Below are 21,002 nucleotides of genomic sequence, written 5' to 3' on the forward strand. Positions count from 1 at the left end.
CAGTCTGTCTATATATACAAATACATATATAAAGATCTAAAATTAGAAGAAATTAACAATATGGTGAGATTAGTTGTTTTTTTTTTTCTTCCTTCTGGGTTCCTGCTCAGAGTTCTAAAGCTTCAGCTTTCACGCCCAAGCGTCCCTTATTTTAGAGACCTTCTGGTTCCACACAGCTGTGTAGCGAGCGCTCCTGCAGATTCCCGCGGTGGGTTTGATTCCAGAGTGTTAGACCTGGTTTTGATCTGCCGTTTGTGACTGCTACCTCTTGTGTCGTACTTTCTGTTTGAAGTATGTCAATCTTATCTGAGAGCGTCCTTGTTCAAAGCCTATGCAAAACTTGGTTATGGGAGGACTTTGGGAGCTTCAGATAAGAAGTTTTGGTGTATGGAAATTGACTTGCTAAAAGTGTTACAATCAAAGGGCCCTTGGCTAAGCCACAGGCAGTCAGTTCATCGGAGGTTGATTCTCCTGCGGCTGCAGAAGGCTAAAGTTCATCCTAGAACGCCTGTTTCTTCTTTCTAAGGACCCGCTTGAACCCAACACCCGACACAACACAGCTGGCCCCCTCAGCTGGGGTTGAAGGGGTGTCAGGAATCTCATACCTAACCCTTCAACAACACCAAGCATTCCCCACCTGATGGTGACTAGGTCCACGCAGCCCAGCCTAAGTCCGGGGGTGGGGGAACCCTCGCAGTGGAGCCCACTCTGCCACTGGCTCCACCCATCACGTAAGGCCTGCCAAGAACCACACTTATCTTGGTATCCTAGGATCTGTGCCCCCTAGCACCCTCTCCAACAACCCCGCCCCACCCCCAGCCCGGGCTCCGCCCACTCTTCGAGGGCCCGCCCATCCGGAACCACGCAGTCTTCTACCTCCCGGGCTCCGCCCTCACGCTGCACGGGGTCCCGCCCACCCGGCTCTAGGCTCTTTCCCCCGGAAACTGCCTTGGTGGGTCCTGGCCCGGTCCACTGCGCCTGGGGAGCTGGTTACAACTGCTGCAAGCCGGTTGTTTGCTTGTTCTGGGAGCCACAGCTTCGGGCCATGGAGGGGGACGGCCCCGCCGCCGCCACGGCCCCGCAGTACCAGCCGGCCTGCCCTACGCGGGACGCGTGTGTCTACAACAGCTGCTATTGGTGAGAACGCGGGCGCGGTGGCCCGGGATCTGCGCGTTATCGCGCACCGCTACCGAATGCTGCTGCTTCTGGCTCTCTCCCGAGCGCTGCAGGCCTACACTGCCGGGTTTTGGCGCCGAGATGAGAAGGGTGGGGAGATGAGAAGGGTGGGGAGCGCACCCCTGGTCTCCTTAGCTGAGCCTGGGCAGTGGGGTGGAGTGGAGGAAGTGACGGATGTCTGCGCGTCTTAGTGCCTGGGGACAAGAAAGAGGAGGTAGGCTGGAGACCCTGATGTAACTGTAGAAGTCCGTGGTGTGGTTTCAGATCGAAGTTGGGGGCGTTTTTTTAATTTTAAAGACAATGGAGACACAGTTTGAGGTGGCGGGAAATCCAGTCAGGCAACAGATACCGCTATCCTGATCATTGTACGAAGGTGATGATGATAATGGTTGCGTTTGCACTGTCCTGGCCATATGCCAAGCATCGTCTTGGGTGCTTTATGTAAATTAACTCGGTTGAACTCCACAGTAACCCCAAGAGGCAGGTGCTGTTGTGATCGCCGTTTTTAAGAACTCTGAGGCACAGAAGGGTTTTTACTCCAGGCCTCAGATTGTGAGGCTAGTGCCTCTGCAGCTCAAACACTGTTCACCTTGGCTTTTTCATCTCCACACCTCACCTTTTCTTTCTTTCTTTCTTTTTTTAAAGGTTTATTTATTAATTATGTATAGGGTGTTCTGTCTCCATGTATCCTTGCAGGATAGAAGAGGGCACCAGATCTCATCACAGATGGTTGTGAGCCACCATGTGGATGCTGGGAATTGAACTCAGGACCTCTGAAGAGCACCCAGTGCTCTTAACCTCCGAGCCATCTCTCCAGCCCCATACCTTCCTTTTCTTGTGCAGGGACTTCTTTCCCAACTCAAGAGAAACCTCAGGGTCATCAAATCTACTCCTTCCCCCTTCAGCCGATGACACTAAGAACTTAACATTTATTCAGCTGTGACCACCGTAGCCCAAGTCCAAGTGCTTGTAGTGAATTTCAAACTTCCTAAAGCTACCACCCTTCATAGACTTCCTCATCTTGTGGTGACCCCCCCAACCGTAAAATTACTTCATTGCTACTTCATAACTGTAATTTTGCTACTGTTATGAATCATAAGGCAAATATCTGATATGCGGCCCTAAGGGGTCATGACCCACAGGTTGAGAACTGCTGGGAAGAACAATGCCTTGGAGACCGGTTCTATGATCATTACCACCAATACAAAGGCTGAGCCATAGAATGACTGTGGTTTGTCGCAAACCACACAGCTAAGTGGTGGAATGTAATCTGGAGTCTGTGTGAGGGTTGGAGTCCTTGCTTCTTAGCTCTGGTGCATTGTATATCTGCTGTGCCTGGTGCTCAAACTATGTTAGTTTTGTTTGTTTTGTTTTTGTTTTTTTGAGACAGGGTTTCTCTGTAGCTTTGGAGCCTGTCCTGGACTAGCTCTGTAGACTAGGCTGGCCTCGAACTCACAGAGATCCGCCTCCCGAGCTCTAGGATTACAGGTGTGCGCCACCACCGCCCAGCCCTCTGCTAGTTTTTATCTGGAACATCTTCTCTTGTTTCTTTCATTTATTCAGTCACTATTTCTTCGGGATGTGAAAGATATGTTGGGTGAAGTCTCTGCACCGAGGATATAGCAGTGAACAAAGTGGATAAGTTTCCTGGCAAGATCTCATGGTTCTTGTACTTCAGTGGGGTGGAGAATGGGCAGAGAGCAACAAGTAAACCACGTTTGGCTGGTAAGGGCTATAAGAAAAATAGAACGAGAGACAAGATGGTGATTAATGCTGCTTTGTGTTGGGACGTTGAAGGAAGACCTTGTTGATAAGGTGACACTGAAGGTCATTTCAGGCAGGGAGCAGAGCAAACGCAGAAGCCCCGAGAAGGATGTGTGTGGTGAGTATTTCTAGGAGCGACAAGGGGGTTGGTGAGAAGGACTGGAGAAGTCAGAAGGAAGAGTGACAAGAGGTCACATCTCTTCAATAGGTGACCTCCTTTGGGCTCCTTCAGCTACAGCAGAGCCTTCTTCTGCCGTCCTGGGGACTATTCCAGTTCCTTCCTAATAGGTCTGTTTACGTACTTATGGTTAATATTGTCAATGTGACAGGGTCTAGTATCCCCTGGGAGACAAACCTGTGGGCATATCTGTGAGGGAGTTTCTCGAGTGGGTTGAGACGGAAGATCCACCCAAAACGTGGGCAGCAACATTCCATGGACTGATGTCCCAGCCTGAATAAAAATGAGCAACAGAGCTGAGCACCCATATTTACGCTTCCCATACTTGGGGTACAGTGTGACCAGCTGCTTCATGTTTCCCCCACTGTCAATCCGAGCTGGAATAGACCCTTTCTTCCCTAAGAGGGTGTTGCTAGCTGGGCAGTGGTGGTACACGCCTTTGATTCCAGCCTTCGGAGGCAGAGGCAGACAGATCCCCAAGTTCCAGGCCAGCTTGGTCCATAGAGCTAGTTCCAGGGCTACACAGAGAAACCCCTGTCTCAAAACAAACAAACAAACAAACAAACAAACAGGATGCTGTAGCAATGGGAAAAGTAACTAACACTCTTCCATCCACAGAGCTTTATCCTTTGCTAGTTTCACACTGCTCAAAACTATTCTAAGTTTGAATGTGTTGAGGAATCATCTGATTAAAACCTGTTCTATCCCAGAGTTTGGACATACAGGTAGTAGCATGGAGGGATATAAGGCTGCTTTGCTGCTCTTTAATTAATTAATTAATTAATTAATTAATTAATGGTTTTTCAAGACAGGGTTTCTCTGTGAAACAGTCCTGGCTGGCCTCGAACTCACAGAGATCCACCTGCCTCTGCCTCCCCAGTGTTAGGATTAAATGCATGTGCCACCACCACCCGGCTTATTTTGTTTTTATTTTTTACTGTCTATGAATGTTTTGCTTGCATATCCATCCATGTACTACATGTGTGACTGGTACTCAAGGAGGCTAGTAAAAGATCCCTGGAGACGGGATTTAGTGCTGAGTCCATGGGAAGAGCAGCAGTGCTTTTAACCTCTGAGTCAACTCTCCAAACCTCTCCCCCACCTTTATTTTCCTTTTTTTCTTTCTTTCTTTTCTTTGTTTTCCCGAGGCAGGGTTTCTCTATGTAGTTTTGGTGCCTGTTCTGGATGTTGCTCTGTAGACCAGGCTGGCCTTGAACTCACAGAGATCCATCTGCCTGGTTCTGCGTCCCAAATGCTGGGATTAAAGGCGTGCGCCACCACTGCCAGGCTCCTTTTTTCTTAGACAGCCTCTCACTGTCTGTCCTAAAACTTGCTATGTAGGGCTGGAGAGATGGCTCAGAGGTTAAGAGCACTGACTGCTCTTCCAGAGGTCCTGAGTTCAATTCCCAGCAACCACATGATGGCTCATAACCATCTGTAATGAGGTCTGGTGCCCTCTTCTGGCCTGCAGTCATAAATGCTGTATACATAATAAATAAATCTTAAAAAAAAAAAAAAAGAGTCCAACATCATGTCATGGACTCCAGTTAATTAAAAAACAAAAACAAACAAACAAAAAAAGCCCAAAAAACTTGCTATGTAAACCAGGCTGGCCTCCAACTCACAGAGATATGCCACCCCCACTTCCTGAGCGCTGGGGTTAAAGGCCTGTGCCACTACGCTGGGCTTGCTGATCATATTTTGTGGGATATGCTTAGAGATAACAAAGTCCATCTGAGTATCACTGGCTGTCTGGTTTATTTGTCCAAGGCCTGTGTTTTTCCAACCTCATTTTGAACCTATCTGCTCTGCCCTATTGCCAGGTTCTCAGCCCTGGGCTCTGTTGGCATTTTGAGTATCAAGTTCCATGAATTTTAGGGTGTGTAATTGCATTTCCTGGCCTGTATCAGACAGATGCCATTACCAGCTCCCCATACCCCAAGTTGTGACAACCAAACATAGCTCTAGACATTGCTTGTCCTGCTGTGATTTGCATGTCAATGGGCACACCTGACTGCATTTGTTTCTCCAGGTTCTTTTAACTTAAAATAAATGCCTCTACTGTTGTATTCTGGTAGATGTTACTTCTCTTTCCAGATCCCACTTCATGATGATAATGGTAGCTAAGATTTGGCTGGGACTGTGTGGTTTTTGCAGGGTTTCTCCCCTTTTCTTCCTCCTTCCCACCCCAGTGCTAAGTATTGAACCCCCAGCAGGTCACATTCCGTTTGTGTTGCTGTGGCCAAGGGCTGCTCCCCTGTGTCTGCTGAATTCAGCTCACGGGTAACCCCTGCCGATTTGTTAGCCTTTTGGCTATGGATAAGGTCAACTGTTACCCTGGAGATGCTATTGTCACCACCCGGTTTCTTTTCCCTCTTAACGGTTAACTAGGTGCCAGGATCTATAACCAGTACAGTGTGCTTTCTATCCCTGCTGCAGCTTCCAGAATTCCCAAACAGAAGCACCTCCCCCTCCCCGCTTTACATCAAAAGGTGGGGTGAGAGAGATGGCTTAAGCAGTTAAGAACACTGGCTGCTCCTCCAGAAGACTACAGTTTGATTCCCAGCTGCTGCATGCTGGCTCACACCTGTCTATAACACCAGTTGCAGGAGATCTGATCCCCTCCTCTGACCTCCTTAGGTGCTTCACACATGTGGCGTTACAGACATACATGCAGGCATAACACCCCAACACATAAAAGAAATCTTTGTTTTTAAAAGAAGTTTCATGAGTTGGAGGTTGTGGCTCATGTCTATAATACTAACACCCACAGGCAGAGGCCAGGTAAATAACTTCAAGTTTGAGTCTGGCCTCGGTTTCGTAGCAAGTTCCAGGGCAGACCCTGTTTCAAATATCAAATAGCAGAAATTTCATGATATTCCTCAACTTAGTGTTAGTTATATTATTGAAAAGTATTTGATGGCTGGGTTTAGTGGCATATGCTTTTAATTCTAGCACCCAGGAGGAGGCAGAGGCAGGAGATATATTCATGAGTTTGAGGCCACACTGGTCTACATAGTTCCAAGCCAGTCAGAGCTACAGAACAAGACCCTGTCTAAAAAAAGAAAAGAAAAGAAAGGGGAACTATTATTATTATTATTATTATTATTATTATTATTTTACCCTATGTAACAGTCACACAAATTTGAAAAATAATGTGCAGTGTGTATTCAAGCCATATCATGTGGTCTGCCTACTAATGATGCTTGTGGATTCATGAACTCTGTATTACGTCTAAACCCACCTGTAGGATGGAGATGGGGGCAGGGCAAAAAGAAGAAACTGCTGACCTGTACCTCTGCTGTTTCCCCATACCTCTTAGTTAATGGCTCTCTCCTCTGTGCTTTCTCTGTGCATCTTTTATGGCCTTCTGGGATACTTGGTACTTTAGATCTGAATGCCTCTTCCCATCTATAGACTTTAATTAATTATCTAAGCACTTAGCTGTGGTTTGTGTCTCATATGCTCTTGAAGATGCTTGTGGTTAAGTTCAAAATTCCTGTGGACCAGACCAACACGTGTCTTCTCAGGACCTGGATAAATATTTTATGGGTGTGCTCAGAGCAGGGGGCCTGGAGAATGGCTTCTCTGTTTACAACATACCCAAGAAGAATCTGGGGCCACTGTAATGAAGGCACAGCAGTGTGTCCTCTCTGTGAGCAGATCCCCACATGCCTTTTCCCTATTCATTCACATGGCTTCCAGGCAACACCAGTGGGACAGGAGTCAGTTGTAGGAAAAATGCTCCAGTATTTAGTAGGGAGGTGGTGGTCTAGAGCACAGTCGGTTCCTTTGTGAGTTGTCCATGGGCGGTCTCAGGAATAGAGACCGAACCTGAGTTCTCTCCTTTCACTGCATAGATCCCCAGGCCTGGCCTTCACCTCCTGAGCTCTCTTCCCATCCTGGAACCTTTCTTGTGGTGGCCCACAGAGGCTTCCTAGGGAGACCTTACTCTGGGGTCTGAGCATCTGAGTCTGCTTTACCCAGCAGAGTTTTATAAGGAGATGGTTTGGCCATGAGTGTGTTACCAGGTGTTTGGAAGGGGCTACACTTAGCTGTACAGTGTGCTTTGATCTTGCAAGGGGGAGGTCTTTTGCACATTATAAAAAGCCCTTTAGAATAAAGCTCTAGGTAGCTGAGTATTGACCCAGGGCCCTTCCAAAGCTATCTTGTCTCTTTCTTTCTCCTTGTTGTCGTCTAGGTCTATCTTTCTACCTACTATTTCCTCATTCCTCTCTCCTTCACCCAAGAACCTTTTAAAAGCTGGGAGCAGGTCTGAGCAGGTCTCCAGTAGTTTCCACACTTTCTTAAAAGGGTGTGTGTGGCGGGGAGCTAAAGGTACCTGCCAACAAGCCTGAGGACCTGAGTTCAATCCCTGGGACCCACAAGGTGGAAGAGAGAACTGACTCCTGAAAAGTTGTCCTCTGACTCCCACACTTACACTATATGGCATGCATAAATCTCTCTCTCTCTCACACTCACACACACACACTAAATGTAATAAAAATAAACAAATGTGTATTTCTGTAATACTTTCAGTTTAATTTCATAAATTTGCTGCACACACACTAAATGTAATAAAAAAGAAATGTGTATTTCTGTAATACTTTTAGTTTGATTCATAAATTTGCTGTGTGCTGTTTCTCTCCTGCTCCATTGTGAGGGAGTGAGAGGTGGATGACGAGAAATTGGTCCTGACAGACTTGAGTGGAGCAGCAGAGACTCATTTTGTGCAGAGGTGTGTGTGATTCATCACACAAAGACAGGAACCCAGAGGCTGAGCTGTGAAGGCAGCCAGGAGCGCTTGTTCTTGCCTGTGCTTGGGAAGGAGGCTCAGGTACTGCTCAGTTTGACAGTCTGGGCAGTGCTTAGGCAGGTTCTGATGGCTGTGTCAGACAGCTGATGGCCTGTCAGATAGGAAGAGACTTGTCTGGGGTGGCGTCGGAAGATAAATTTCAGTTCCTTAAAGAACTTTCTTTCTTTCTGAATTGAGATGTTTTAGATTTAGCTATGTTTTAGATTTATCTTTAATCTTACATATTTGAGGGAGTGTGGATATGATTACGTGCCTGTGTGAGTGTCAGATCCCCCTGGAGCTGGAGTTACAGGCAGTTGTGAGCTGCAGTGTGGATGCTGAGGATCGAACAAGGACCTCTGGAAGAGCAGTGGGTGCTCTTAATTAACCACTGAGCCATCTCTCCAGCCCTAGTTATTTTTGAGACAGGGCCTCACTATATGGTCCCGTCAGGCTTTGAACTTGTAGAGGTCTGCCTCCCAAGTACTGGGACTAAAGGTGTGCACCACCATGCCTGGTGAGACAGTTTCCTAAAAGACCTTTCTTACTGAAAGATTTTTGAAGCATGCTAAGCCAAACTGGAATTACAGGCTTGTACAGCCAACACCTGCTAACTTTCTCCACTTAATCAGTGAAGGAAGATTCCAAGAGGTCTCATGAATAACTGAGATTGGGCAGGACTTGATCCTGCCAGGCCTCCTTCTGCTTCCTGATCCAGGTCCCCCTGCTCTCTGGAGAACACTGTGTATGATCTTGTGAACTCTCACAGTGGAGGCTGCTTGCACATAGGGTTTGGATTTCATTCCTTCATTTTGATGTGGATTGCTTAGAAACATATACGTATGTCTCTAATTATACAAATAAAAAGGCTCTAAACCAGACACGGAGCATGTCTATAAATAATCCCAGTACTCAGAAGGTCACCACAAGTTTGTGGGCAGTCTGGTCTACACAGGGAGTTCCTGGTCAGCCAAGGTCTACACTCTGAGGTACTGTCTTAAAAAGAAAGGAAGGAAGGGAATGTAATCTGCATAAACACGCCATCACCTCCTTCATCACCTTCAAGGAAGGGGCTAAATTCTACCTCTAATGAAAAAAAATCTAGTCATGAGCCTGGAGGTGATGATGCATGCCTTTAATCCCAGCACTGAGGAGGCAGAGACAGGTGAATCTCTGAGTTCAAGGCCTGCCTGGTCTACAGAGAGAGTTCCAGGACAGCTAGGGCGGTTACACAGAGAAAACCTATCTCAAAAAACAAAAGAAACAAAAAAATCCTGTCACATTTCTCAGACAAATGGGGAAACAATGTTAACTGGGATTTATGGCGGGTTACGGTATAGTGTGAGAATGTGCATTTTACAGAGAATTCCAGCAGTTTCTCAGCTGCTGGAATCCTGACATGTCATTTTACTGGCCACAGTCTTCATTTGTGGGTAAGGACCCTCTGTCTGGATGTGCGCACAGTGCAGGTTGGGTAGCAGCTAGTTGACTGTGCTTTGGAAGAGAGTCACTGTTAGTCAGATGAGGTGGTTAAGGTCCTTTCCAATTCTATCCTCATCAGTTTAAATTCAAAAGGCGTAGCGTGTTCACTTGTAATTACTTTCTTTTAGTGAGGAAAACATTTGGAAACTCTGTGAATACATCAGAACCCACGACCAGTATCTCTTGGAAGAGTGTTCCGCTGTCTTCATATCAAATGAGGGGAAGATGGTAAGTTGGTAAGTGACGGCAGTGAAAAATGAGAGTTAGGGTGACCTCAGAAGCTAAGTGCAGATGGAAGCTGCTCCGTTCTAAAATGTGCTTTGTCATAGCAACCTTTCAAGCAGCTTTATTTATTTATTTATTTATTTATTTATTTATTTATTTATTTTTATTTATTAGATTTGAGGTAGAATTTAGCCCCTTCCTTGAAGGTGATGAAGGATGTGATGGCGTGTTTATGCAGATTACATTCCCTTCCTTCCTTTCTTTCTTTTGAGACAGTGTCTCAGAGTGTAGACCTTGGCTGACTGGGAACTCCCTGTGTAGACCAGACTGGCCACAAACTTGTGGTGACCTGAGTACTGGGATTATAGGCATGCTCCGTGTCTGGTTTAGAGCCTTTTTATTTGTATAATTAGATCCATAGAACTGATTTGAAGTAAAGATTTGTCTCTGAAGTTTGAATTGAGCGGAGTAAAGTTTCATGGAGCATTCGAAGTGGCCCTTTGTGTTTTATAAAGCACTTTTGCAGGCATTGTCTCATTTGGGTTCATAAAAGTTCTGTGAAGTAGGCAAGGTTTAGACAACTTTCTCTGTTTTATTTTATTGACTTTGCTTTTGTTTTGGAGACAGGTTTCATTTACCTAAGCCCATTAGCCTCACAATCATTACATAGCTGAGGCTAGGATTTCAGGCTTGTACCGCCATGACCTGCTAACTTTCTCCACTTAATCAGTGAAGAAGGAGATTCCAAGAGGTCTCATGAATAACTGAGAGGAGACAGGACTTGACCCTGCCTGGCCTTCTTCTCCATCCTAATCCAGGTCCCCCTGCTCTCTGGAGAACACTGTGCATGATCTTTAGTTCTTGTTAACTCTTACTGTGGAGGATGTTTGCACTTAGGATTTAGACTTCATTCCTTTACCTTTTTTAAATTTTAGACAAAAAAAAGTGGGGGGGGGAATGTGGTGATATTGTGTACCTTAATAAACTTATCTGGGGTAGAGTGCTTAGAAACATAAACATTTTTTTATTTTAAAATTTAATTTGGTTAACTTATTTCTTTATCCTGAGATAGGGTCTCACTGTGTAGCCCTGACTGGCTTCAAACTTATAGAAAACCACCTACCTCTGCTTTTGAATGTTGTTGGGATTAAAGGTGTGTGCAATGGTGCCTGGCTTTTTTTTTTTTTTTTCCAATATGTACAGATGTACTGGTGTTTCGCCTGCATATATACCTATGTGTGTACCTTGTGTGCACTGTGCCTACAGAGGCCAGAAGAAGGGGTTGGATCCCATTGACCTGGAGTTACAGATGTTTGTCAGCTGCCATGTGGTTGCTAGGAACAAATCCTAGGTCTTCTGCAAGAGCAGCAAGTGCTATGAACCATCTCCCCAGCCCACCTAGGAACAGTCTATTACTCACTGGTGTATTGGTATAGAGACTCTAGAAGGATTTGAACGAAACTCATGGATGTCCTATATTTTGTAGGTACCTATTTGGAAACAGCAGGCAAGACCTGGGAATGGACCTGTGATCTGGGTAAGATGGCCACCTAAGAGCCTCTGATGTGTTGTTTAGCCTCTGAGTGATCAGTATGCTGTGGTAAAGCAGAATTGAAGGGTCACTAGAGAAAGCCTGTGACAATTATCAGTACATGATCTTTTGAGAATGGATGTTATTCTGTCTGTGGTGAAGCACTGTGGACATATATTTTTCCAACTTTTGTTTGGGGAGCTGTAATGGTTTCTGTATGAAATGTCCCCTACAGGCTTCTGTGTTTGATTTCCTGGTCTCTAGCTGGTGATGCTGTTCTGTGAGGTTGTGGAACCTCTGAGGCTTAGCTAGTTGAAGTGTGTTGCTGGGAATGGGCCTTGCAGGTTGTACCTACTTCTGGTTATAGCCTGTGTTCTCTTATTCTCTGCCTCCCAGCCTGTCGACACATGAGGAACAATTGTCTCATATTTCTGCTTCCATGGAGAGTCATTCCTATCATTATGCCTTCGCCATAGGGTTGGTAGACTGTAGTTTCTTGTTGTAGGATATTTATATACTGTGTGAAGGTGTATTGCTGTGATTGGTATAATAAAAAGCTGAACAGCCAATAGCTAGGCAGGAGGTATAGATGGGATTTCCGGGGAGAGAAAGGGAGAGGAGGAGGAATCTAGGTGCACAGGAGAAGCCAGGAGACACAGAGGAAACGGGAGGTGCAAGATGAAAGAGAGGTCATGTCCCGTGATAGAACGTAGATTAATGTAAATGGGTTAAGTCATAAGAGCTAGTTAGGGCCGGGCGGTGGTGGTACATTCCTTTAATCCCAGCACTCGGGAGGCAGAGCCAGGCGGATCTCTGTGAGTTCAAGGCCAGCCTGGGCTACCAAGTTAGATCCAGGAAAGGCACAAAACTACACAGAGAAACCCTGTCTTGAAAAACTGAAAAAAAAAAAAAAAAAAAAGCTAGTTAGGAACAAGCCTAAGCTATAGGCCAAGCTTTCATAATTAATAAGAACTCTCTGCGTCATTATTTGGGAGCTGGCTGGCTGGACAGAAAAGGACTCATTGCAGTCTCTGAAACCGTGAGCCAAAATAAGCATCTCCTCACGTAAGTCGTTTCTGTCAGGTATGTGGTTGTAGAACTGGGGAGTGTTTACTAGTGCAGGAGTACCCAGGGAGTCCAAGGCAGGCTCTCTCTGTGCAGTCTTGTGTTGCGGAATATTACTTTAACTAGGCAAAGATGTGTTAAATTTGTTATTGCTGCATTCGTTTAACTATGAGAAGCTATGGTGCTGTTTCACCTTGCCTGCCTAAGGCACCTGATTGGTCTAATAAAGAGCTGACTGGCCAGTAGCTAGGCAGGAGAGGGATGGGCGGGGCTGGCGGGCACAGGGAATAAGTGGGAGGAAGAACTAGGCTCAAGAGAGAGGAGAGAGAGAGAAGAGAACCAGGGAGACGCCCATGGCTGTCCAGCCAGGCAGCTGCCAGACAGACAGACATGGAGGGAGCAGTAAAAGTAGGACATACAGAATGAAAGAAAGGTAAAAGCATTGAGGCACTGAAGAGAAACAGGTTGTTAAAAGAGCTAACAAGAAACAAGCCTAAACTAAGACCGAGCGTTCATAACTAACATTGTCTCCACATCTTGAATTGGAAACTGGTTGGTGGCCCAGAGAAAGCCTGCTACAGTCTTGGCTGGCCTAAACCTTCTATTTTTCCTGTCCTACCTCCCAAGTGCCTGGATTAAAGGCATAGGCCATCATGTCTGGCTTACAGTAATGTTTATAAATGTCCAGTGTAGGAGAAAAATTTTGTGATTTCCGTGTCTTGTACCCATTCTGTACTAGGAGCTTTCACATGTAGCCCGGATGCACGCTTGATTTACCTGGAGACTGGTTAAAAGTATGAGTACTGTGTTAGTTTGTCTGGAGAAGGGTTCAAGATGTAGTGTCCTCTTTTTTAATATTTAACTTAGTATTTATTGCATGTATGTGTGCACATGTGCGTGCACGTGCGGAGGTGAGAACACAGCTCGTTGTGTTGGCTCTTGCCTGTTTTGTTGAGGCGGAGTACCTTGCTTCTGCTGCTGTACTGCAGACTCTAGGTTAGCAGGTCTGTGAGGTCCCGGGCCTGTTTCCCCCTTCCACCTCGCTGTAGGTGTGCTGGGTTACTGCTGTCCAACTCCACGTCCACAGACTTATTGCATGGGTTCCAGGAGAGGAACTTGAGTTGTCCAACTCCACGTCCACAGACTTCTTACATGGGTTCCAGGAGTGGAACTTGAGTTGTCAGGCTTTCGTGGCTAGTTCCTTTTCCTGCTCAGTCCTCCTTGGCTCAAGATTTAGTATTCTTAGCTAATTCCTAGCAGAACGTGACTGGCAACTGAAGAACAGGGTTGTTGTGGTGGTGGGGATGTAAAGGTCATCAATCAGGCCAGGGGAGGAAGTAGGCTATTACAGGGGCAGCGGCTCTTGGCTCATCTGGAGCGGGGAGTGCACTCATAGATTCCATCTCTGCTTTCTTTAATTGGAGTCGGAGCTGAGGGGAGCATTCAGTATAGGGTGTTTCTAGTGTCGACTGTCTTTCCCACCTCACAGGTCAGCTGCCGCTAGCGTGATAGTAGACTGAACAATCATTTCAGTGCGTTTTCCCCACGAGAACTTTTTCCTGGGTTTGGAGCGCCAGCCTGCATACATGTCCCTTGAGGGTCCCGTGGTCCTCGTAGCCATCGGCTGGTGCTGGCTTGTGCCTTGTGTCTGGGAGCGAGAGCACGAGGTAAAAGTAGCATCCATTCTGTAACCAAGCAGGGCCGTGGGAGCTGTCTTTATCTTCTCCTTTAAAGGCTACAGATGAGAGCTTGGTGATTTTTTTGTCTTGTCTTGTTTTGTTTTTTTCCTTTTAATTAGAAAAGTAATAAAAATTGGAAATTAGTGTCCTCTCCAAACTACCCTTAGGAAGACCCCACTGGTTTGCAGTTTGGGGTGGGGGGCGGTCAGTAGCTTTCTGTCATAGTATCTACTACATGAAGTGAATCTCCATATAGGAAAGGTTTATTCTGCGCTCAGTTTCTGGATTTAGTCCAGGATTGCTTGGTTCTGTGTATTTGCACCTGTGGCAAGGCAGGAACACGTGGTGGGGCAGAGCTGTTTGTCTCACAGCCAAGGAGAGGAAGAGGAAGGAAGGGGCTGGGCTCCCAATGTCCCTTTCAAGGCTAAGCCCCCAGTGTTCAGAAGACTTCTCACTAGGCTTCATGGTTTTGGTTTTTCTAAGGTCTCAATATGTAGTTCTGGCTGGCCTGGAACTCTCCGCGTGCATCAGGCTGATCTCGGACTCACAGCGATCCACCTGTCTCTGCCTCTTGAGTGCTGGGCTTAAAGTGCGTTTCACTGCATCTGCCCTGGCTGCACCTCTGGAAGCCTCCAGTACTTCCCTAGTGCACACTGATAAGTGAAGCTTTAACACATGGGCTGTCGTGGGACACTGAAGATCCAAAGTGTCGAAGAAGATCTCTTTGTAGACTCCTGAATTCATATGTGTGAATGCGTACATACATTTGAATTCACATGTGTGTCTTTGTGCAATCAAGCTTTAAAATATAATACAAAATACATCTGTGTCCCACAGGTCAGTTTTTCTGTTCAATTACAGAACATGGGATATCACATAACAGCGGGTCAAACACTGTCACTGTTTAGCCATTTTCTAATTACTGGACATTTTTCTGTTTGGGGGGGTTTGTGTTTTATTATTTCTATTTTGTTTTGCCATTACAAGGAGGGTGATAATTAGCCCGGTAGCTGCTTTCCTGCTAATGCTTGTGCGCTGATCCTGCAATGTTGGAATTGACTGTCCTACACTAACTGGGTTAACCTCAGTGATTGTTATTCCTAGGATTATCATGTCGTTCTGCTTCATGTGTCAAGTGAAGGACAGAGCTTCATTTATGACCTTGATACTATTTTGCCATTTCCCTGCCCTTTCGACATTTACGTAGAAGATGCCCTTAAGTCTGATGATGACATTCATCCACAGTTTAGGAGGTGAGGAAATTCAGTACTAAGTTACTGATTTTCTGCCGTAAGACTTGGTGATTACGCAGAAGTTGCCCCCCCTCCCTCGCTGCCCCTCCCCCACTCCTTTTCTCAGCCTCTCCCTTTCTTTTCCTCTCTTTTCTCCCCTCTTTGTCTCCATCCTCCTATTTCTGCCTTACTGGTGTGCTTGCTGTACAAGAGCTTAAGAGAATCTTAAAACTCTAAAGGCTCTGAATCATATGAAAGACGGTATTATAAACCTGAGCGTGATGAGGGCCAGCCAGGACTGAGGACCAGACTTCCATGCCTGGGACTCACATGGTGGAAAGAGAGAATTGACGTCTGTAGATTACCTCTGACCATGCACACACGTGCACACACACACACACACACACACACACACACACACACACACACACATTCACACACACACTCAACTGTGTTTAAAAAAAAAAGTGAGTGTGATGGCATCCCTGACATTTTCTTTCAGATGTGCTGAGGATTTTTGTCTTGATTGCTGGACCGTGGCTAGAGCTAATGCCAAACTCAAGAAAATTAAAAGGCAACAACAAAAACCCTATCTTTTGCCCCAGTGTGCAATTAATCGAGTACATAAAAACCACTCAGTAGATTTACTCCTGTACGTTCATGGCTTTGGGTTTTAGTTATTTCTTTCAGCTTGCTTAATAGGAAATCAGCCATGTAGATGTGTGTGCATTAGTAACAGTGCAAAAATACTTGAGTAGTTTTGTGCACATCATAAAAGGGTCCATTGTAGGAATGAGTTAGAATGCCAGCCGTGACATCTCTCTGACATAAGTGTGTGTTGATTTATCTACAGGAAATTTAGAGTGGTTCGAGCTGATTCCTACTTGAAGAACTTTGCTTCTGACCGGTCTCACATGAAAGATTCCAGTGGGAACTGGAGAGAGCCTCCTCCAGCATACCCCTGCATTGAAACTGGTGGTAAGCCAAGGGTGTCCTTCCAGGGCTTTCTTCCTGGTCACTGCTCAGATCAGTGTTTCCCTTAGTCAGCTTTTGGATAAGCTCCCTGAGTGGTGAGGATCAGTACAAGCACGAGCTCTCTGTGTTTCCTAGACTCAGAAATCGAGGTGCAGAAAACAGGACTGAAGGGCAGAAGCACATTGCTCTATTAATGCTGGGGAACAGAGCCGTGACCGTAGCACACTGCTCGATTATTGGATACATCTGCTGGGATTCTGGTATCACATCTGTGTGTCACATAACAGCGCTATCAGTAGCACATTGCCACGGTGGGATTTCTCATACTGGTAAAAAGACATCCCCAGCGCGCCCTTCTGACGTGTGAAGTGCCATTTTTGTAACCTCGTAGTAAAACCGTCAGTAAACGAGCTTTATCACACCACACTTGCTTCCACCTGTGCACCTAGGCAGCCGTCCAGTTGAGAATGCCTGGAGAGCTAGAACATAGCAGGCTCTTCACCTTTTACTGTTGCTCGGCATTCACGTGCTTTCGAAACATCACCTATGACTGGAAGTCATTCACAGCGTTCCACTTACGGGTGCGATCATCCCATCATGTGGCTAACACAGTCCACAGCAAAGTGCCCTGCAGAAACAGAGCAGGGGCATCCCTAGCTCTTTGAGGAAGAAAGCAAAAAATATTTAGCATATTTGAAGGGGATGAACACTTAAAGAGGGTTCTGACTGAGTTTTGAGTCTCTCAGTGAGAGGCTTTATAATGAAAGAAAAACCAGAAAACCCCAAACTGTGTGATTGCTTTCCCGTATCCCATCTGCTTCCCTGCTTGCACACTGGAACTATGAAAACAATGTTAGGATAGGGCTTCCTGGGTTTCCCTCATTGTCTCAGGTGCCCCGCTACCCAGGGGCTAGCCTGGACACACACAGTGCCTTCAGCAGGCACCCATTTCTCTTATAGATGTGGATTCTTACAGCCCAGTACATGGTAGGTAATCAGCACATGTGACCTTCTCAGGATCTGGTCCTTTTTGGCTCAGTCCTTTGGCTTTGATGGCAGCTCATCCAGTGTCATGACTCACTTTGTGCTGGGCTCTGGTTAGCTTCTGCACATATAAATGTAATTTATACTGTGGTCTGGGCGCTGGGGCTCACACCTGGGTCCTCTGCAAGAACAGGTTCTCTTAACCACTGACCTGCCTTTCCAGCTACTCATATTTGTTTGTTTATTTATTTTAGACAGGATCTCACTATATATCGCTTGCTAGCCTGGAACTCACAGTGTAAACCAGGCCAGTCTTTTTTTTTTTTTTTTTAAAGTCAAAATATATTTGTATTTATTAAGCTAATGGATGTATTTTTCCTGAATTGTTATTGTCTTTGTTAGTTGATTGGGATTTTTTTTTTAAAACAGACTATAATTTTAAAAACCAGGGTTATTTTAAACAGTAAAATATTTTCTCTATAGAAAATAGTATAAATAATAACATTTCCCAATAAGCCCTTTTAAGCCAAATGATAACTGAATTATCCATATAAATATTGATTAGATTCTGGGATACAGAAGAGAACTATTTTCATCTTTTCAGAGATCTGTTTTACTTAAGTTGTGTAAGTGAGATCCTATTCATCTTTCTCTTCACTGTTTGATTTACAGTAACCATTTTTCTATAGGCTAACCCATAATCTATGAAGGTTTTAGCCTCCCCTCCTGAAAGTATGGCCAACTTTTTCTTTCATCAGCTTGATACAGTATACATTCTTATCCTAATAGTGAAATGTTTCACTAAAGCTTGCCCAGTGATTGGGCAAAACCAAAATTTATAAGCTGCCGTCATCCTAGGGTCCCCCCTGCTAGGTAGCCTCCCTGGATCTGTGGGTTGCGGTCTGATTGTCCTTTGCTTTATATCTAGTATCCACTTATGAGTTAGTACATACTGTGTTTGTCCTTCTGAGTCTGGGTTACCTCACTCAGGATGATATTTTCTAGTTCCATCCATTTGGACCAGGCCAGTCTTAAACTCATAGAGATCTGCCTGCCTCTTCCTCCTCAGTGCCTGGATTAAAGGTGTGTGCCATCATGCCTAGCTCTTTAAACAAACAAACAAACAAACATTGTTTTTGTTTGATGACTCAGGGGCCAGAAGAGGGTGTTGGGTCCCCTGGAACTGGAATTATAGATGGTTGTGAGCTGCATGTGAGTGCTGAGAACTGAACCTGAGTCCCCTGCAATGGCAGCCAGTGCTTTTAACCACTGAGCCATCTCTCCCACCTCCTTGAGAGTCTTTTTCAATATACACATTTCTCACCCAGCCCTTTCCTTGCCATTTATTAGTTGAAGACACCGGGACAGTTGTGACAACTGGCAGTTGGCTGCCTGTGTCCCGCTTGTCCCTCTGAAGTGGCTGTAAGTTGCCCATTGAAGCTTGGAAATTGACAGTTTGATTATGCATGCACCCTTTATATAACCTTTTATTTTAAAGAATTTTAGACTTCTAGAAAATTTGTTAAATAGGACAGAGTTCTTACATAACCCTCCCTCAGATTCCCTTGGTGCTAAGTCTCATTTTCGTTTTTGGTTTTTCAAGATAAGGTTTCTCTGTATGTATCCCTGGCTGTTCTGGAACTCCCTCTGCAGAACAGGCTGGCCTCAACCTCAGAGATCCACCTGCCTCTGCCTCCCAAGTGCTGGGATTAAAGGCGTGGGCCACCACTGCCTGGCTAAGTCTTCTTTTTTTAAGATGTATTTATTTTCAAATTTTAATATGTATGGTAATATGTGTCCAGTGCCCCGTCAGAAGAGGGCATTGGATCTCCTGCATCTGGAGTCTCAGATGGTTGTAAACTACCATGTGGGATTTGGGGATGATCTGGAAGAACAGCCAGGCTCTTAGCTGCTGAGCCATGTCCACTTCCTTGGTGTTAACTGTAACATATAACCATAGCATAGTCACCAAAGAGAAAGAAGAAAGCAATGCAGAAATACTGCTGTGGTATATAAAAATAACCATGATAATACTGTTCAATTTTTCAGGGGGTCTCATTCATTTATTTCTGGTACAGAATCTAACCCAGGGTTATGACATTTATTTAGTGGTCATTTTTTTTGTTTCCCTTAGTCTGTGACAATTCCCTTTCTTTGCTTTTTCTTGTACAACCTTTATATTTGTAAAGACTGCTGCCCAATTGCTCGGTGGCCATCTGCTCAGTGGAGCATCCCTTAGGCTGATGTGGTGCTTGTCTTGAGGAGAGCGCTGTGTGTTTGAGGCAAGAACACTGCAGAAGTGATCTTTGCTCATTTTAATGGATTCCTCATCCCTTAGGTTTCTGGGTTCTTCTGTGGCCTCTGACCTGAAATTCGTTTCAGCAGATGTTTCTTTCATGTTCTTTTCTAGACTCCAAAATGAACCTGAACGACTTCATCAGCATGGATCCCGACGTAGGATGGGGAGCTGTCTACACGTTGTCTGAGTTTGTACATCGGTTCAGCAGTAAAAGCTGCTGAGCCTGATGCTAGCATGTGGAACTGGAAAAGTTCTAGGATATGAATAAGCCATCCTTGCATTTAAGAGACTAGCATGGTACAGGTGGCTTGGAGGTATATTTTCCCAATTAAATTTGAGTGGAAACATTAATGAACACAAATATAAATGAATGTCCCCTCTCCGCTTTTTTTTAGCTTGGGAATCTATCCCGGAGCTCTGTCTCCAACCCTAAGTCAGTCAGTCCCCAGTCTCAGACAAGTAAAATAAAAGCTTTCTTTTTTTTTTTTTTTTCCCCAAGATAGGGTTTCTCTGTGTAGCTTTGCGCCTTTCCTAGGACTCACTTGGTAGACCAGGCTGGCCTCGAACTCAGAGAGATCCACCTGACTCTGTCTCCTGAGTGCTGGAATTAAAGGCTTGCGCCACCACCGCCCGGCAACAGCTTTCTTATTAATGATATGCCACACGTTGTATAGAGTTGCTAAGATATTCCCATGACTTATGTGTTTAGATATGTGATGACCTAGGCCAGCCATTGCTTTTGTTAAACTACAAGTATGGACTTGGAGCCAGCTCCTTGTATCTGCTCTCTTTGCTTCCTGTCCAGCTAGACTCTAAACTCCTTGAGCACAGGTCTGTGGCCTGTGGCTCTGAGAATCTCTGTCGCCCATTAGAGGTACCTGTAAAATGTTCCTGAGACAGCTCTGCTGCTCGGAAAGGACAATATTGTGAGCTGAATCAGCTGTAAGTATTAGTCGTTTTGGACTATGGTGTTTTAAAAAAGTTGCAGATATTTTGACTGAGTGTGATTTGGCCCATTTATATGCATAGTTTTAAATAAAACTGACTTAACATTAGTTTTGTTTTTGAAGATTTTGTGGCTTTCTTTGTTCTGAAGTGGAGTTGGGCAGTGTTGGTGATTGAATTGTATATGTGCCAAGTACTGTACCACTGAGGTGCTCAGGTCACTCTTTATGTGCATGTTTGTGCGCTCGCACACACGCATGCGGAGGCCAGAGGTTGATGCTGAGTATCTTCCTCAATGATGTTCTTCCCTATTTGGGGGGACAGGGTCTCACTGATTGGGGTGAATTGGCTGTCTAGTAAGCCCTGGGAGACTCCTCATGTCTCTGTCTCCTCAGCATGGAGTTATAGGCACATGTTGCCTTGCTTGGCTTTATGTGTGAGTTGGGGGTTGAACTCAGGGCCACATACTTATGTGGCAAGTACTTTACTGACGGCCATCTTTCCCTGGCCCCTTTATGTCACTCTTGATCAGAAATACCTAAGAATGTCTCCGTCATAGATGAAAACCAATACTTTAAAATACATGTAGCACACCTGCCTTCTTGGAGATGCCTTAGGAATTTGACTTTGGTGTTATAATTTTTTTTCCGGAGCTGAGGATCGAACCCAGGG

At 45.3% G+C, this 21,002-nt stretch overlaps 1 protein-coding gene and 1 non-coding gene across 6 annotated transcripts; both read left to right on the forward strand.

Moving 5' to 3' along the window:
• The first annotated feature begins 895 nt into the window (after window positions 1–895).
• On the forward strand, window positions 896–19,892 carry Ntaq1 (N-terminal glutamine amidase 1). Of its 5 annotated transcripts, none has more exons than XM_036209007.1 (6): window positions 896–1,137; window positions 9,524–9,623; window positions 11,107–11,157; window positions 15,000–15,148; window positions 15,981–16,105; window positions 19,497–19,892. In XM_036209007.1, exons 1-6 carry the CDS (start codon window positions 1,046–1,048, stop codon window positions 19,604–19,606), a joined length of 627 nt encoding a protein of 208 aa, XP_036064900.1. In that variant the 5' UTR covers window positions 896–1,045; the 3' UTR covers window positions 19,607–19,892. The 5 variants fall into 5 exon arrangements, with proteins under 5 accessions (XP_036064900.1, XP_036064903.1, XP_036064902.1 ...); XM_036209008.1 differs by lacking the exon at window positions 896–1,137 and adding an exon at window positions 1,272–1,390; XM_036209010.1 differs by lacking the exons at window positions 15,000–15,148; window positions 19,497–19,892 and having other exon boundaries at window positions 9,524–9,631; window positions 15,981–16,041.
• LOC118597530 lies at window positions 6,668–6,793 on the forward strand. The gene has a single exon (XR_004946836.1). It is a non-coding gene; the product is annotated as a small nucleolar RNA SNORA11 (small nucleolar RNA).
• Window positions 19,893–21,002: the final 1,110 nt, after the last annotated feature.

This window comes from Onychomys torridus, chromosome 16 (genome assembly GCF_903995425.1).
Source record: "Onychomys torridus chromosome 16, mOncTor1.1, whole genome shotgun sequence".
In the NCBI taxonomy this organism is placed as follows: Eukaryota; Metazoa; Chordata; class Mammalia; order Rodentia; family Cricetidae; genus Onychomys; species Onychomys torridus.

Excerpts from the sequence above, each read along its gene's own strand:
- Ntaq1 (XM_036209007.1), top strand. The coding sequence starts at position 1,046 with ATGGAGGGGGACGGCCCCGCCGCCGCCACGGCCCCGCAGTACCAGCCG. Across the intron at positions 11,158-14,999 it reads GGAATGGACCTGTGATCTGG|GATTATCATGTCGTTCTGCT; the intron begins GTAAGATGGCCA and ends TGTTATTCCTAG. Across the intron at positions 15,149-15,980 it reads ATTCATCCACAGTTTAGGAG|GAAATTTAGAGTGGTTCGAG; the intron begins GTGAGGAAATTC and ends ATTTATCTACAG.